This window comes from Carassius auratus, unplaced genomic scaffold (genome assembly GCF_003368295.1).
Source record: "Carassius auratus strain Wakin unplaced genomic scaffold, ASM336829v1 scaf_tig00005520, whole genome shotgun sequence".
Lineage (NCBI taxonomy): Eukaryota > Metazoa > Chordata > Actinopteri > Cypriniformes > Cyprinidae > Carassius > Carassius auratus.
This window is the reverse complement of record NW_020523675.1, coordinates 40918-57466: the sequence shown is the minus strand read 5'-3', so window position 1 is coordinate 57466 and position 16549 is coordinate 40918. Positions and strand designations below refer to the sequence as shown.

The window sequence follows — 16549 nt, the reverse complement described above, 5'->3', positions numbered from 1 at the left end:
AAGCAGTTAATATGCGATAGTGGTGTGGCAGTAATCAAGAACATTCTTTCAGGGCAGGAGGCACGCTGGTAATATTTCTAAAGAACTGTCTGCAGGTTGGGATGATTAAAATCTCCTGCAATCAGGGACACAGCATCAGGTTGGGTACTTTCATAGCTGTTAAAGGGACAGTTCATCCAAAAATGAAAATGTTGTCAAAATTTGATCACATCGTCTCAAACCTGTATGAATGACTTTCTTTCTGTGGAACATAAAGGATATATTTTGAGAAATGTCTCAGTGTGTAACCAAAATGGGTAACCAAAACCGTATGGTTGAAACATTTTGTAACCATCATGAGGGTGATTAAAAGATGACAGAATTTTCATTTTAGAGTGAACTTACTGATCTGAATGGAGAAGAATATAGATAGATTGCATACATGATGTCACAAGAAAATCCCACAGAAATTGTGTTATTTAACAGCAATAGTACATGCTGGAACAACAAGAAAATCAGAAAACTAGAAGCTTAACATGAGACGCATGCAACCTTTCAGTCTGTGTGATCTGTCAAGCTTCACAGCTTCAGTTGTATTAGGGGTCAGCTAGGGCTTGTTGAGACAGAATCTAGCCATATGTGATGTCCAGCTAAAGGCTTAACCTCTCCGTCAGTTTGTTCATCTCATTCTCCACGGACTTCATGCTGAACAGAAGGACTCTCACAAATGGAGTTAAGTATAGAACACCAAGATAATTCTTTCGAACTAGACAGTATAAATCCTATTCATACAGTGGGGTTCCGAGTCTGAGAACACTCATGAAAATGCTTCACAGTTTACTAATAAAAAAAGTAAATAAATTAATTTAATCTAAATTAATTTACAGGTGAATCTAAATAAATTAGAATGTCGTGGAAAAGTTCATATATTTCAGTAATTCAACTTTATGTATTTATTAAATAAATTTAATGCAAACTGAATTAGTTTAAGTCATTGGTTCTTTAAATTGTGATGATTTTGGCTCACATTTAACAAAACCCCACCAATTCACAAATTATAATATGGTTACATACCAATCAGCTTATCAACTCAAAACAACTGCAAAGGTTTTGTGAGCCTTCAAAATGGTCTCTCAGTTTGGTTCACTGGGATACACAATCATGGCAAAGACTGCTGATCTGACAGTTATCCAGAAGACAATCACTGACACCTTTCACAAGGAGGGTAAGCCACAAACATTCATTGCTAAAGAAGCTGGCTGTTCACAGAGTGCTGTATCTAAGCATGTTAACACAGAGTTGAGTGGAAGGAAAAAGTGTGGAAGAAAAAGATGCACAACAAACCAAGAGAACTGCAACCTTATGAAGATGGTCAAGCAAAATGGATTCAAGAATTTGAGTGAACTTCACAAGAAATGGACTGATGCTGGGGTCAAGGTATCAAGAGCCACCACTCACAGACGTGTCAAGGAATTTGGCTACAGTTGTTGTATTCATCTTGTTAAACCACTCCTTAACAGCAGATAGAGGCAGTGTCAGAGGCATCTTACCTGTGCTAAGGAGAAGAAGAACTGGACTGTTGCCATTGGTCCACAGTGCTCTTTTCAGAGTTTTCAAGTTTTCTATTTCATTTGGAAACAAAGGTCCTAGAGTCTGGAGGAAAGGTGGAGAAGCTCATAACCCAAGTTGCTTGACTGGCCAGCAAACTTACCAGGCCTGGACCCCATAGAGAATGGGGTATTGTCAAGAGGAAAATGAGAAACAATAGACTGAAAAATGCAGATGAGCTAAAGGCCAATGTTATGGGCTTCCATAACACCTCAGCAGTGCCACAAACTGATCACCTCCATGCCAAACCGAATTAAGGCAGTAGTTAAAGGAAAATGAGCCACTACCAAGTATTTAGTACATATAGAGTACATGGACATACTTTCCAGAAGGCCAACAATTCACTAAATATATATATATATATATATATATATATATATATATATATATATATATATATATATATATATATATATATATATATATATATATATATATAATTATTATTATTATTATTATTAATATTATTATTACTATTGGTCTTATGAGGTTCAGATAGTGAATTGGTGGCTTTTTGTTAAATGTGAGCCAAAATCAACACAATTAAAAGAACCAAAAACTTAAACCACTTTAGTCTGTGTGCTTTCAATTCATTTAATACACACGTTTCACAATTTGAGTTATTGAGATGCTCCTGTAAATAATTTAAAGAAAATAATTTTAAATAAACAAAATAATATTTCCAATCTTCACTGGACATATACAGTACACTCACAGTAAGCAGTGTGTTCTATATAGTAAATCTCAATTGCCTCAATTGTCATAATTTAGAAAATATATACAGTTTGTAACCCTGGACCACAAAACCTCTAAAGTCTTAAGTCGCTGGGGTATATTTTTAGCAATAGTGTATAAATCTCAATTTCGAAAAGTTTACACTTAAGACTTTTGGTTTTGTGGTCACATTTAGCAAATCTATGCTGTGTGATTGTTTACAAGCTGTATTATCACACAGCTCTCTCTCTCTCTCTCTCTCTCTCTCTATATATATTGTATATAAAGTTGGATATCCAACTTTTTATATACACCAACATAAATAGTTATATTCTAAATTTATATCATAGCAAAATGTAAATATATTTTTGTCCAGCTCTAATCTGCTAAATCCAACTATAATACATAAATATATTAACATATTATACACATTACAGTCATGATTTTCTGTAAACCTGCTTTGAAACAATGTGTACTGTTAAATAAATTATCCATGAAAATAAATGAATGAATAATAATACGTTTAATTTAAACTTTAACATGAATGCTAATTGTTTCTGAAGAGCATCTTGTACTTCAATGTATTATAAATATTTGAAAATCTGACATTTCGCCTCAGTTCATGTGCTCAGTGTCATTGATTTGCTTATTGGTTTAGTAACCAACAAATATTTGTTTTTCATTTAACAGCAACTATATTCTGACCCCACTGCACATGGTCTAATACTCAATATTAGGTTAAATTGAGTCATAAATATAGTTGAAATGACCAGCAATAATTTATCACTCTCTAGTGCCACGACACACGGGTCTGTTTCTATAGACAAAACCCTCTCTTTATGTAGCATTTCTATTAAAAACAAATCTTTTGATTTTCAGTCAGCTTAATCAGCTCTTCTCTGAGACCAAAACACTTGACACGATGGCTTTAAAAAGCCATGGCAGAGAAGCAAATAAATAACACTGAATATCCTTAATATAAATTTATTCTTAATAAGCCTGAAATGGGTACAGGTTTGCGTTTATAAAGCTTGCAGCTGGTTAGAACAAGCTGTAAATTGGCTTGAATATGAAGTCCTCATTCATGCACTTACAGCTCAATTGGCCTCCTGGTGTGGACCGGTCAGGCTTCCACACAAAGCATTCATGACTAAACAGCCTTTGTGCACAAAGATCCTTAAAGCTTGTGTTTGGGTTGTGGCACTGGCCTACCAACAATGCATACCGTGCGTATCTATGTGTGCACATCTATGTGTGCACATCTGTTCTCTGTAAACTTGTGAGAGTGTTTGTGTAACAACGAAAAGTAGGCAAAGAAAAAAAAAATGCTTAGCGAGTGAGAGCTCAGTGCGGGTGAAGGTGTGGCAGCAGTGTTTTTACTGAAACTGGCAGATGCAGGTGTAACAGGTGGCACTAGGAGAGATGCTGCCAACCTTCACTTTCAGATTTTGCTTAGCCTATTGTCCCTGGCATATTAATTGCCAACATTATGCCTCTGCCGGTTTCGGTTTGGCCATTTTCACAATTTTAGTATGCCAGCAGCCTGGAAAATTACTATAGATGCTGTCTCTTCCACAGAAATGCCATTGGCAGAGTAGATGAGAGGATTGCTCCTAATGTGAAACTGAAAACTCTGAAGCCCTAGGAGTGTATGTACAGAATATAAGCCTCTGTGAGAATAGAGTAAAAAAGCCTGGTTTTGAAAGCAAAAATCACATTTGTTTTCTCTATAGAAAAGTTTTTTGTCAGATGGCAGACTACCATTTTCAGCAGTCTCGTCCAGTCTTCAGTGTCACATGAATCTTCTGAAATCATTCAAATATGCTGATTTGTTGCTTATTTTTTTTTATTTTTTTTTTATTATCAATGTTGAAAACAGTTGTGGTGTAATAATTATTAGGAGTCTTTGATTAATAGAAAGTAGGTGAATAGAAAGCATTTTTTTTTTGTCTTTTTTTTTATAGAAATCTTGTGTAGGATTATACATTATGTTACCTGATCAATTGAATGTGACTTTGCTGAATAAAAGATTAAACAATAAAATAAAATATTATTTTAAAATATTTAGCAATAAGTTCCGATATATTGATAATGAGATAATTGAAAATAGATAATGAGCTTTGACACCGTTCGGCGGCAACGAATCAGAACGTAGAAGTCCACCGACTGAGAGGATTCCAGAGAACGCAGTTCTGTTAACTTTGGTTCCGATCACATTATTTCCCAAGAAAAGTGAATTAGAGGTTGATTATCCCTGTGATTGTCCCAGTGATCTACAACGTGTCCCTGTTTGCGTAGGTGTCTGAGATTGTTGGTGTTCCTGGTGAGCTGCTGATGTGCATTGACATTATAGGAATAATAATCTAATGATATAATAAATAATAGTATAATAGTCTCAGTTCACTTTTTAACCTTTAAATACATTTTCGTTATTATACTTATACAGTATTGTTCAAAATAATAGCAGTACAATGTGACTAACCAGAATAATCAAGGTTTTTAGTATATTTTTTATTGCTACGTGGCAAACAAGTTACCAGTAGGTTCAGTAGATTGTCAGAAAACAAACAAGACCCAGCATTCATGATATGCACGCTCTTAAGGCTGTGCAATTGGGCAATTAGTTGAAAGGGGTGTGTTCAAAAAAATAGCAGTGTCTACCTTTGACTGTACAAACTCAAAACTATTTTGTACAAACATTTTTTTTTTCTGGGATTTAGCAATCCTGTGAATCACTAAACTAATATTTAGTTGTATGACCACAGTTTTTTTAAAACTGCTTGACATCTGTGTGGCATGGAGTCAACCAACTTGTGGCACCTCTCAGCTGTTATTCCACTCCATGATTCTTTAACAACATTCCACAATTCATTCACATTTCTTGGTTTTGCTTCAGAAACAGCATTTTTGATATCACCCCACAAGTTCTCAATTGGATTAAGGTCTGGAGATTGGGCTGGCCACTCCATAACATTAATTTTGTTGGTTTGGAACCAAGACTTTGCCCATTTACTAGTGTGTTTTGGGTCATTGTCTTGTTGAAACAACCATTTCAAGGGCATGTCCTCTTCAGCATAGGGCAACATGACCTCTTCAAGTATTTTAACATATGCAAACTGATCCATGATCCCTGGTATGCGATAAATAGGCCCAACACCATAGTAGGAGAAACATGCCCATATCATGATGCTTGCACCTCCATGCTTCACTGTCTTCACTGTGTACTGTGGCTTGAATTCAGAGTTTGGGGGTCGTCTCACAAACTGCCTGTGGCCCTTGGACCCAAAAAGAACAATTTTACTCTCATCAGTCCACAAAATGTTCCTCCATTTCTCTTTAGGCCAGTTGATGTGTTCTTTGGCAAATTGAAACCTCTTCTGCACATGCCTTTTTTTTAACAGAGGGACTTTGCGGGGGATTCTTGAAAATAGATTAGCTTCACACAGACGTCTTCTAACTGTCACAGTACTTACAGGTAACTCCAGACTGTCTTTGATCATCCTGGAGGTGATCATTGGCTGAACCTTTGCCATTCTGGTTATTCTTCTATCCATTTTGATGGTTGTCTTCCGTTTTCTTCCACGTCTCTCTGGTTTTGCTCTCCATTTTAAGGCATTGGAGATCATTTTAGCTGAACAGCCTATCATTTTTTGCACCTCTTTATAGGTTTTCCCCTCTCTAATCAACTTTTTAATCAAAGTACGCTGTTCTTCTGAACAATGTCTTGAACGACCCATTTTCCTCAGCTTTCAAATGCATGTTCAACAAGTGTTGGCTTCATCCTTAAATAGGGGCCACCTGATTCACACCTGTTTCTTCACAAAATTGATGACCTCAGTGTTTGAATGCCACACTGCTATTTTTTTGAACACACCCCTTTCAACTAATTCAACTAATTGCCCAATTGCACAGCCTCAAGAGCGTGCATATCATGAATGCTGGGTCTCATTTGTTTTCTGAGAATCTACTGAACCTACTGGTAACTTGTTTGCCACGTAGCAATAAAAAAAATACGAAAAACCTTGATTATTCTGGTTAGTCACATTGTACTGCTATTATTTTGAACAATACTGTATTAAGTAATGTTTATACGCACTCACTTAAGTAACATTTTCAAGGCAGGGCTTTAACTTGTATCAGAGTATTTTTACAGTGTAGTATTAGTGATTTATACATTATTAGGTAAATGATCTTAATACTTCGTCCACAACAATATTTCATGAGGTTAACTTGTAATGTTGCCCTGCTTTTTGTCAGTCTTCACAAGATCAACAAGCTTGTTTGCTTTGCGGCTACTTTAAATACAAGATAAGCATTTGTTCTACGTCATAGCATCCACAAATATTTCTATAGCATTGTTGGAAGCATGGCCAGATCGATTTTTGAAGCTCTCGATGGCATCGGTGTGAATGCATGGTAACTGTATTTCAATATTTTCACATTGTGCTTTTTTCTGTGCTTTTTTTATTTTCATATACTGTACTCATATATATATATATATATATATATATATATATATATATATATATATATATATATATATATATATATATATATATATATATATATATATATATATAATTTTTTTTTTTTTTTTTTTTTTTTTTTTTTATGTCATTCCCAAGGATTCATGCACTGATAAGACATTATTCAGTTTCAAAGTAAATTACTACGAAAAAAAAAAAAAATCTGTTCTATTTATCAAATTAATGTAAAATGCTGCAAAAACAAATGTTTTCTCAATGAGATATGTTTCTTGAGCATCAACTCAGCATATTAGGATGATTTCTGAAGGATCATGCGACACTGAAGACTGGAGTAATAGGTGATGGCAAATTCAGCCTTTAGTTTTTACTGGCTTTACTGGCTTTGATCTAATAAGTACAGCCTTTGTGAGCATGAGACTTTTTTCAAAACCAATTGAAGGAACACTTTATTTTGATGGCCCACCAATCCACATTCTACTGACTGTAAGTAGCTATAATGTCAACTGATTTTACTAATCCTAATCTAATATAATAATCTAATTATAGAGTTAGTCAAAATTTTATTCAAGACACTGACGCTTGCATATAAAACAGCCACATGCTCAGCACCCTCCTACTTCCACTCACTCTTACGAATCTACATCCCCTCCAGAAGCCTGTGATCTGCTTGTGAGCGAAACCTTGTGGTACCATCACAGAGAGGCACAAAACCACTTTCCAGAACATTTTCATTCACCGTTCCTGGCTTGTGGAATGATCTTTCCACTCCCATACGGAAGGCTGTATCCCTAACAATTTTCAAGTGACAGCTTAATGCTCATCTCTTTTGTCAGCATTTGACTGCATCCTAAAATAGTAAATAAATAAATATATAAATAAAAAACTACAAAAAACAAAAACAAATGTGCTTTCTTTTTGTCTAGTACCTGTACTAATCTGAACAATGTCTGAAACTTTGCATTACGAGCACTTCCTGTGATGAATCGCTTTGCTGTATTCCTCAATTGTAAGTCGCTTTGGATAAAAATGTCTGCTAATTGAATAAATGTAAATGTAATATGCTTCCATTGTGGGACACTTTGTTCATCACACTGTGAGTGATCTAGTTTTATCACATGATAACATACCACATGTAAATATATAGTAATACTTTATTTCAATCAGATCATTTACAAAAGGCACTAAATTTCATACTAATGCTTTTCCATTAAACTCACTCACAAATAATTCAGAACCCTTCTTCCATATGAGCCACATACACATCTTTTTAACTCTAAACTGGACCTAATTGACTCTCAAACTCTCACTTTCAATCTGACTCCATCATTCTGGTGATATGGGGTGATATTTAATCGCAAATGTCACCCAATGAGGGCCTATATGATAATTTACCACGTCCACAGAGAACTTGCATCCATACCATAAGACTTGTTCTTTAAAAGCATTTTCATCCCAGGCACTTTAACCTACTTATCCAGCCTCACACACTGCACAGCCACCATTTATCCCTGATCTCTCCTCTTCCCGTTCCTTCTCGCTGTGTAATAACTCATTATGACAATAGGAAATGCACTTAGTGGAACAAGGGAGCGAGGACAAGGGAAAACAAGAAAAACCTAACACAAACTTAGTCAGACTTGGCATTAATCTAACAGTTGAAACTCTCCTAGGTGTAACATTCCCTCATCTAAGCCCTGAAACCTTCGAGACCAAGCCTCGATCTGCTGTTTGGATGCATGCCACAGCGCTCCACCTGATTCACCCAGTCTCTACCCACATCAGGAGACACGACTGTAATTTTAGCATTTGCTAACGCTATCAAGTTCCCTGGACTCTTGTTATCTTTGAAGTTGGGAGAGAATCGCAGAGTGGCGGGACTGTTTGTCAGGGAGGCGATGGGCGCATAAAGCCCAAAACAGGGCGCTGATCAATCATCAGGCTCCAAACCTACCAGGGGCTTCCCAAAACAGGATGACCCAAGAGCTTGCTTGTGTGTCGCTAATGTCAACAAGCATTTGGAACAGCATTATATGAAAATTTGCTGTAGAATAAACCGGTTTAAATCCTGTAATTGGGTATTAAATGAACATGCAAGAAGGGACAGCTCTCCTTACAAAAATGAGCTGGGATGTTTATCACCCAGGAGAACAGCTATGCTATGTGAGAAATCGCATCACCACAGAAGGGACTTACACTAGGGGTATTACACATGTGTTAATGAGAAACATGCAAACAGTGTCTAGCATTTCACTGCGAGGGACTGCACGCTTATTAGCATTTACCTATTTGGTGCTGGCAAACTCCCCATGTTTCATTTCATTCATCTCTTTGGTATCTAATGGTTAAAATGTTTAAAATATCCCACAATTAATTAAAAAGAAAAGAAAAAAAAGAAAGAAAAACTGCTGTTTAAAATATTAATAAAAACAAACAATTATATTATTAGTATTACTAATAATATATTAATAATACTAATATAGGACTGCATCGGTGACGTCTTTGCCGTGTGAAGGAGAACGAAAACCAATTACTTTTTTAGTATGCAAATAATTGCAGAATAGAAGACCAATTAAAATGCTAAATGCAAATGCAATCTGGTTTGAATGGTGAACATTCTAATAATATATGTCAAAAGGAAATTTCACATTTTAATTTTAGATTTCTTAAAGTTTGTAAAAAACAAAAATAGTTAGCACACTTAAGGCTGAAGTTGTCTGCAAAAGATAGTTGGAATAGAGTGTGTGTGTAAAACAGTGTGAGCTGAATTAATTGCATCAAATTGAAGAGAGGAAAAAAACAATGTTTGAGAAACATCAAAACAGTTCTGCCTTGAAAACACTGTAAAAGCTGTTTCAACAGACTTTGCTGCTTCAGAGTGATGTTAACTGACCTTTAGAGCTGTTTAAAAAAAAAAAAAAGGAATTGTACAGAAAAAAGGACATTAATTTTTGCAATTCAAATATCTCTGCATCCATTATCTCAAACTACTTGAAAAAGAATGAAACACAGATAGGGTGAGATATGTAAGACCCTATGAGAACTATACATCTAGAACTACTGAACAGCCTTAGAAATCCCAATGTCTTACAGGGCAGTTAAAGTTACACTCTGTGGAAGAGATATCCTGCAGACATAATGTTTATCTCCATAAAACAGGTATTTATCTGTGCTTCTGTTTGTCTGTATACAGGAGTAGCAAGATTGGTCAACAAGCCTGAGGCAAATTGCAACACTAGATTCCCTGATACCGAGAGAAAGACCTCTGTCCTTCATCCAACCAGACAGCAAGCATGTTAGTATGCAGGGCAGGTAGGCCTACATGTTTAAAATGGGCGCATGCGTGTGTCTGTGCTAAAGGGGGTAATCACACCGGATCTTAGAGTGCTCTGTCATGTGTGTCTTTGTCTGTGCTTGAGTGCCTCTAGTTTAATCCTGTGTGACGATGAATCAGAAGCATGGGAAAACTGACAGGTGACAAATTGTTATGGCCTAAAGAAGCCGCTATATTCTCTATGCCAACAACTCCCATCATCCATCACTGAGTAACTGATCAGCACAGAGTTATGCATACTATGAGGCAAGCATGATAACCATATACTGTAAGAAAAAAAGCACTGGCTTAAATAAAAGCTCTGTTTTAAATAAAACAGACCTCTAACCTTAGTAAATAGCAGTGTTTTGCTCTTTGGAGAAGACAGCAGGGGGATCAACAGGATCAGTGGGTGATAGCAGCTATACTAAGGATTGCCTGTAATGAAAACTTATGCCACTTTCCACCCTTACTCTCTTCTCGATTAAACATGAAGGTTTAATCCATCTGTCTCTCTGTTATTTGCTATAAAACATTGTATCTTTCCCTCTTCCTCTTGAGGACAGGGGCTAGAGCTGTCACATTATCTTAACTATGTCTGGGTATGATACCCACTAAACTATCCCCCCAAAAAATTATCACACACAAATCGAAGCAAATTACAATGCTTCATAAAGACCAGTAAAAATAAATAAATAAATAAATAAAAATATATATTTTTTTAGATTTGTCTTCTGAAAAGTATGTTCATTTACTGTACATGTACTCAATACTTGGTAGTGGCTCCCTTTGCTTTAATTACTGCCTAAATTTGGCATTGCATGGAGGTGATCAGTTTGTGGCACTGCTGAGGTTGTATGGAAGCCCAGGTTTCTTTAACAGTGGCCTTTAGCTCATCTGCATTTTTGGTCTATTGTTTCTCATTTTCCTCTTGAAAATACCCCATTCTCTATGGGGTTCAGGCCTGGTAAGTTTGCTGGCCAGTCAAGCAACTTGGGTTATGAGCTTCTCCACCCTTCCTCCAGACTCTAGGACCTTGGTTTCCAAAATAATTAGAAAACTTGCTCTCATCTTAAAAGAGGTCTTTGGACCAATGGCAACAGTCTATTACTTCTCCTTAGCCCAGGTAAGATGCCTCTGACATTGTCTGTTGTTCAGGAGTGGCATAACAATAGGAATATGACAACTTTAGCCAAATTCCTTGGTGGCTCTTGATGCCTTGACCCCAGCCTCAGTGCATTCCTTGTGAAGTTCAATTAAATTCTTGAATTGATTTTGCTTGACAATCCTCATAAGGCTGCAGTTCTCTCGGTTGGTTGTGCATCCTTTTCTTCCACACTTTTTCATTCCACTCAACTTTCTGTTAACATGCTTGGATACAGCTCTCTGTGAACAACCAGCTTCTTTGGAAATGAATGTTTGTGGCTTACCCTCCTTGTGAAGGGTGTCAATGATTGTCTTCTGGACAACTGTCAGATCAGCAGTCTTCCCCATGATTCTGTAGAATATTGAACTATACTAAGAGACCATTTTGAAGGCTCAGGAAACTTTTGCAGGTGTCTTGTTGATAAGCGGATTGGCATGTCACCATATTCATTTTTTATTTATTTTTTGGTTGGGTTTGTAAAACATTTTGAGCCAAAATCATCACAATTAAAAGAACCAAATACTTAAGCTACTTCAGTCTGTGTGCATTTAATTTATTTAATAGATGAGTTTCACAATTTGAAATGAATTACTGAAATGAACTTTTCCACGACATTCTAATATATTGAGATGCACCTGTATATGGCTGATTTTAAACAATTTTCTTAATATGGTCTCTCAAACTACACAAAAGTAGCTCTCTTTACTTGAAGTGGAAAAGATACTTGATTAACACTATACTCTGTACTTAGCATGGTGTTATAATGACAATGTGCAAATGTAAAACAAGCACATACATACATACTGGACTTAAATTTGATTTTCTAGTAACACATTTTAGTGTGTTAGTAACAACAATAACAAAAAAAAAAAAAAAAAAAAAAAAAAAAACTCCCTCAAAGTATTTGCAAAGCACTCTGGCATTGTGAGAGGATCTGTGTTATGCCAAATAAGGGTTTCTGAGGGTTTTCCTCCAAACAGAGGTGTTTTAGAAGCAATCACAATTTTGAAAACTGCACTTTGAAACATTTTTTGCATTTGAAGTTCCTGTATAAGGCCTAAAAATGGTGCCTATATAGGCAGCAAACTAGATTTTGGAACACAGATTGTATCCGTTTTTTTTTTTTTTTTTTTTTTTTTCTTGACAGTGCTAAGTTGCATGAGAACATTCAGATCGCTGATGGAGATGTGATGACCCATGCAGAGCCAGTCTAATGGGTGGAGACTGTTTGCTAATAGTCTTTACTCAGCACTTCCAAATGTCACCAGGCACTCTCGAAAAAGCCAATAGCCAGACACTGACGTCATAATGAGGGACAATAATTGATAAATGTCGATTGGAAACACTGACCTACAGCTTTAGGTCTAGGTGACAGATATGAGCCGTCAGTTATAATTTTACCCCTGCTTGTCACTTTTCTACTCTATAAGGAAGCAACATGTTCAGAAATGGCACAGCATATTTTAAGAACAGTGACATGCAAAATGTATGTCATATAAAAAAAAAAAATATAATAATACAGGTTTAGGACAACAGAGATGTTCAATTTAGTTGTAACTGCCAATATAACTTCAGTTGGTTTACCAGTGGAGTAACTGCAGAGCCGCTTTGCCCTTTGCAGGTGCACAGTCTCTACAATGACTGGATTGTACGTCAGTTCAGGTCTGGAAAGTTCAAATTGTGAAACTCATCTATTAAATAAATTAAATGCACACAGACTGAAGCAGCTTAAGTATTTGGTTCTTTTAATTGTGAAATTTTAATTTACAATTTTTTTGTCCTATTTATATACTTTATAATAAAATGCATTCCTGTGACGGCAAAGCTGAATTTTCAGCAACCATTACATAAGTAATCTTTAGGGTTACATTACTCTTCTAAAATCATTCTAAAATGCCGATTTGCTGTTTAAGAAATGTTTACTTATTTTTATCAAAACGGTTGTGCTGCTTAGTATTTTAGTGGAAATTGTGTTTTTTTTTTTTTTTTTTTTTCAGGATTCCTAAATGCCTTTATAAAAGTAAATGACTTTACTGTCACTTTTGATCAAAAGCTCTTTATAATGGTATATTTTTATATCATCTAAATAATACATTTTATTTAGAATGCACTTTGTCTCATAAACAAAGCAGTAGACTTTGAATAGACACACTTTAGTAGTCTTCTATTATGAGTGAATTAGTAAACATGAGTTCTGATTTTAAAATATTCTCTCCTCTTCTTTTTGTTCTTTTTTATTTTAGTATTTCTTTTAGCTCTGCAGTTTTTAGATCTGGCATTGGATCCACCTTGCCTCCATGTACCCATAGCTCAGTGCCCTGACTGTGCAGTACTCTGCCTGATGGGCAGTGCTATTCTCGCTCTCTCTCTCTCTCCTCTTTCTCTGCATGTGTGTGTCTGCCCGGCATGCTGTCTTTAGCTGGTGTCAGTGGTGGTGGCCGCCAGCAGCGTTTGGTCTAGCTCCTCTGTGACTGTGACTAGCCTCTGGCTCTACTCTCCGCCCCACTTTGCTCATTCCTTAGGGCTATTCTCCATCTCCCAGCATCCTCTTTGCTTGCCATGAATAACTATCACTGTAATGTGGGTGCTTTCAGATGAAAAACACTCAGCTAAACTAAACTGGGTTAGTATCCTTTCATTGGTGACGCAGTAGAGACAAGGGGAGGAAGTAAGAGAGGAAACAATCAAAAGGGACAGAGATACATATGTAGATAGAGAAATATAGATAAAAATAGAGAGAGACAGAGAGAGAGAGAGAGAGAGAGAGAGAGAGAGAGAGAGAGAGAGAGAGAGAGATGTACAGGACAGTCTTGGAACAGTGAGGTCTGAGCAGCTCTCACTTCCATTAAGTGAAAAGAAGGCAGAGGGTCAATATAACAAGTGCCATCACGAGCCATTAACCTGGATAGCTAAAAGCCACGTCACAGATACAGTGCTTAGTGTCTAGTGCTCTCAGAGTCAACGAATATCTACTCACTAGGGACTCAAAACATTAGCTTGTACTAAAATAAATAAGATAAACAAAAGCTAAAGAGGTTTAGCCATTTACCACTATTCATGTTTAGGAACATGTCAATGGAATAGCTACGAACCCAATTCCAAAAAAAGTTGGGACACTGTACAAATTGTGAATAAAAACAGAATGCAATGATGTGGAAGTTTCAAATGTCAATATTTTATTCAGAATACATCATAGATGACATATATCAAATGTTTTAACTGAGAAAATGTATAATTTTAAGGAAAAATAAGTTGATTTTAAATTTCATGGCATCAACACATCTCAAAAAAGTTGGGATAAGGCCATGTTTACCACTGTGTCGCATCCCTTCTTCTTTTTATAACAGTCTGCAAACGTCTGGGGACCGAGGAGACAAATTGCTCAATGTTGTCCCATTCTTGTCTAATACAGGCTTCTAGTTGTTCAACTGTCTCAGGTCTTCTTTATTGCATCGTCTTCTTTATGATGCACCAAATGTTTTCTATGGGTGAAAGATCTGGACTGCAGGCTGGCCATTTCGGTACCCGGATCCTTCTTCTAGGCAGCCATGATGTTGTAGTCAATGCAGTATGTGGTCTGACATTGTCATGTTGGAAAATGCAAGGTCTTCCCTGAAAGAGACGACGTCTGGTGGGAGCATATGTTGTTCTAGAACTTGGATATACCTTTCAGCATCATGTCACATGATCCTTCAAAAATAATTCTAACAGGCTGATTAGAATCAGTAGGCGGCGGCATATCACTAATTTGATCACTGAATCCTTCATTCAATTGATTCGTTCGAATGGCTGATACATTCAGGGATGAAGCAAGTCTTTACGAATAGGTAATTTAATCAATGACTCACTAGATTAATTTTAAAACGCTGTTTTGTTTGTTTGGAGATGTACAGCAGCTCAGCTGTGACTTTGTTTGAAACTATTTTAGTTGCAAAAATTGAGAGAAATTTGGCCAATAGTGTTGCAGTCAGACAACGTAAGTCGTTTAATATTAACTTCTTGTTCATTGAAATGTTGAATGTATATTAAAGCAATTAAATAATTAAATGTAAAGTGCTGGAGCAAGGAGACACATTGAAGGAGATTTCAATAATAACTTTGATGAACATTAAATCAATATCACATTTGCAAACTCCCTTAATAATCAAAAGCTGTTACAAAGATCCATTACAATCAATCATACCGACTACCCTGCACAATAAAATTCTCATTTACATTGTGTCCATACATTGTTATAATCAGATGATTTGTGATGTTGGATTGGAACTCGGCACTGAACAAAACTCCGGTGTTTTAAGCAGTGAGTGAACATTGCGTTTAAGGAATCAACAAATATGCCTGTGGGACATTACTTTATGTTTTGAAAAAAAAAAAAAAAAAAAACAGTTTAAGTAGAAAATGCTGACGCTCACCGGAGCTGATTGGTTCAGTCGCATTATTATTTACTGTTTTTCAGTCACAAATGAATTTTTTAAACAGAGATGTATTTTGTTATCATCATTTCCCCTAACACCTCACACTCTGATAACCACTACTTTATTGAGAATAATATTCCCAACCAAAGAAAAAACAACAACACTGCTGTGCATCAGTGCTTTCAATCTATACCTGGGAAAAATCCCAAGATAGACAAACCTTGACGCATTATGCATACAATAATATATTAAACACCTGGTCCACCATCTGCTTTTATACAAAACCCTCACACTATGGAGGCAAGATCACATGGAATATCACAGCAATGGACCAGATGGTCACAATGGTATGCCCCTACCTTTAAGAAATCTTAACAACAAGATAATTACCAAAGAACACATAGTTTTTGATCATTCTTTAGATGTAGTATCTAGCATATGTGGAACAGACAGGATACTGACCTTCTAGAAAGCAACCAAGCACTTTAAACAATGTTTGATAACAATATTATCAATGGATGGCAGCATATGTTATACGTAAGACAAATTTCGCCAAGGTCTAGGTCAGGTAGGCCCTGTACCAATCAGACACTGAGAGGTGAAGGGTGGTGTGGAAAGGTAAAGATAGCACTCACCGGTTCTTTAGCTTTCTGCGCTAACACTGCAAAGGTGGACAGCTTGCTGCACAGACATTTGGTCTGGGAGACTGCTGGCGATGGGAGCGTTTGGCAGCTCTCAGCGTCCCAGTTTTCTTCGCCAGCCTCTCTGTTGATAGGATATAGTGACAACACACACAAACAGAAAAAAAAGAAAAGAAGAATGAATTAATTAGATCATTCCATGAGAGAGAGAGACTGTTGTGTGTTGTATAGCGCCATGAAAACTAGTT

General features: G+C 36.4%; 1 protein-coding gene across 1 annotated transcript in view; it reads right to left on the bottom strand.

Moving 5' to 3' along the window:
• The window catches only part of LOC113070973 (adhesion G protein-coupled receptor B2), a gene marked incomplete at its 3' end in the record, with an annotated part of 106893 nt that overhangs the window by 53560 nt on the left and 36784 nt on the right, over positions 1–16549 (bottom strand). Inside the window, exon 6 of the mRNA XM_026244327.1 lies at positions 16296–16425. Coding sequence (XP_026100112.1) covers positions 16296–16425 — 130 coding nt within the window. The remainder of the gene's footprint in view (positions 1–16295; positions 16426–16549) is intronic.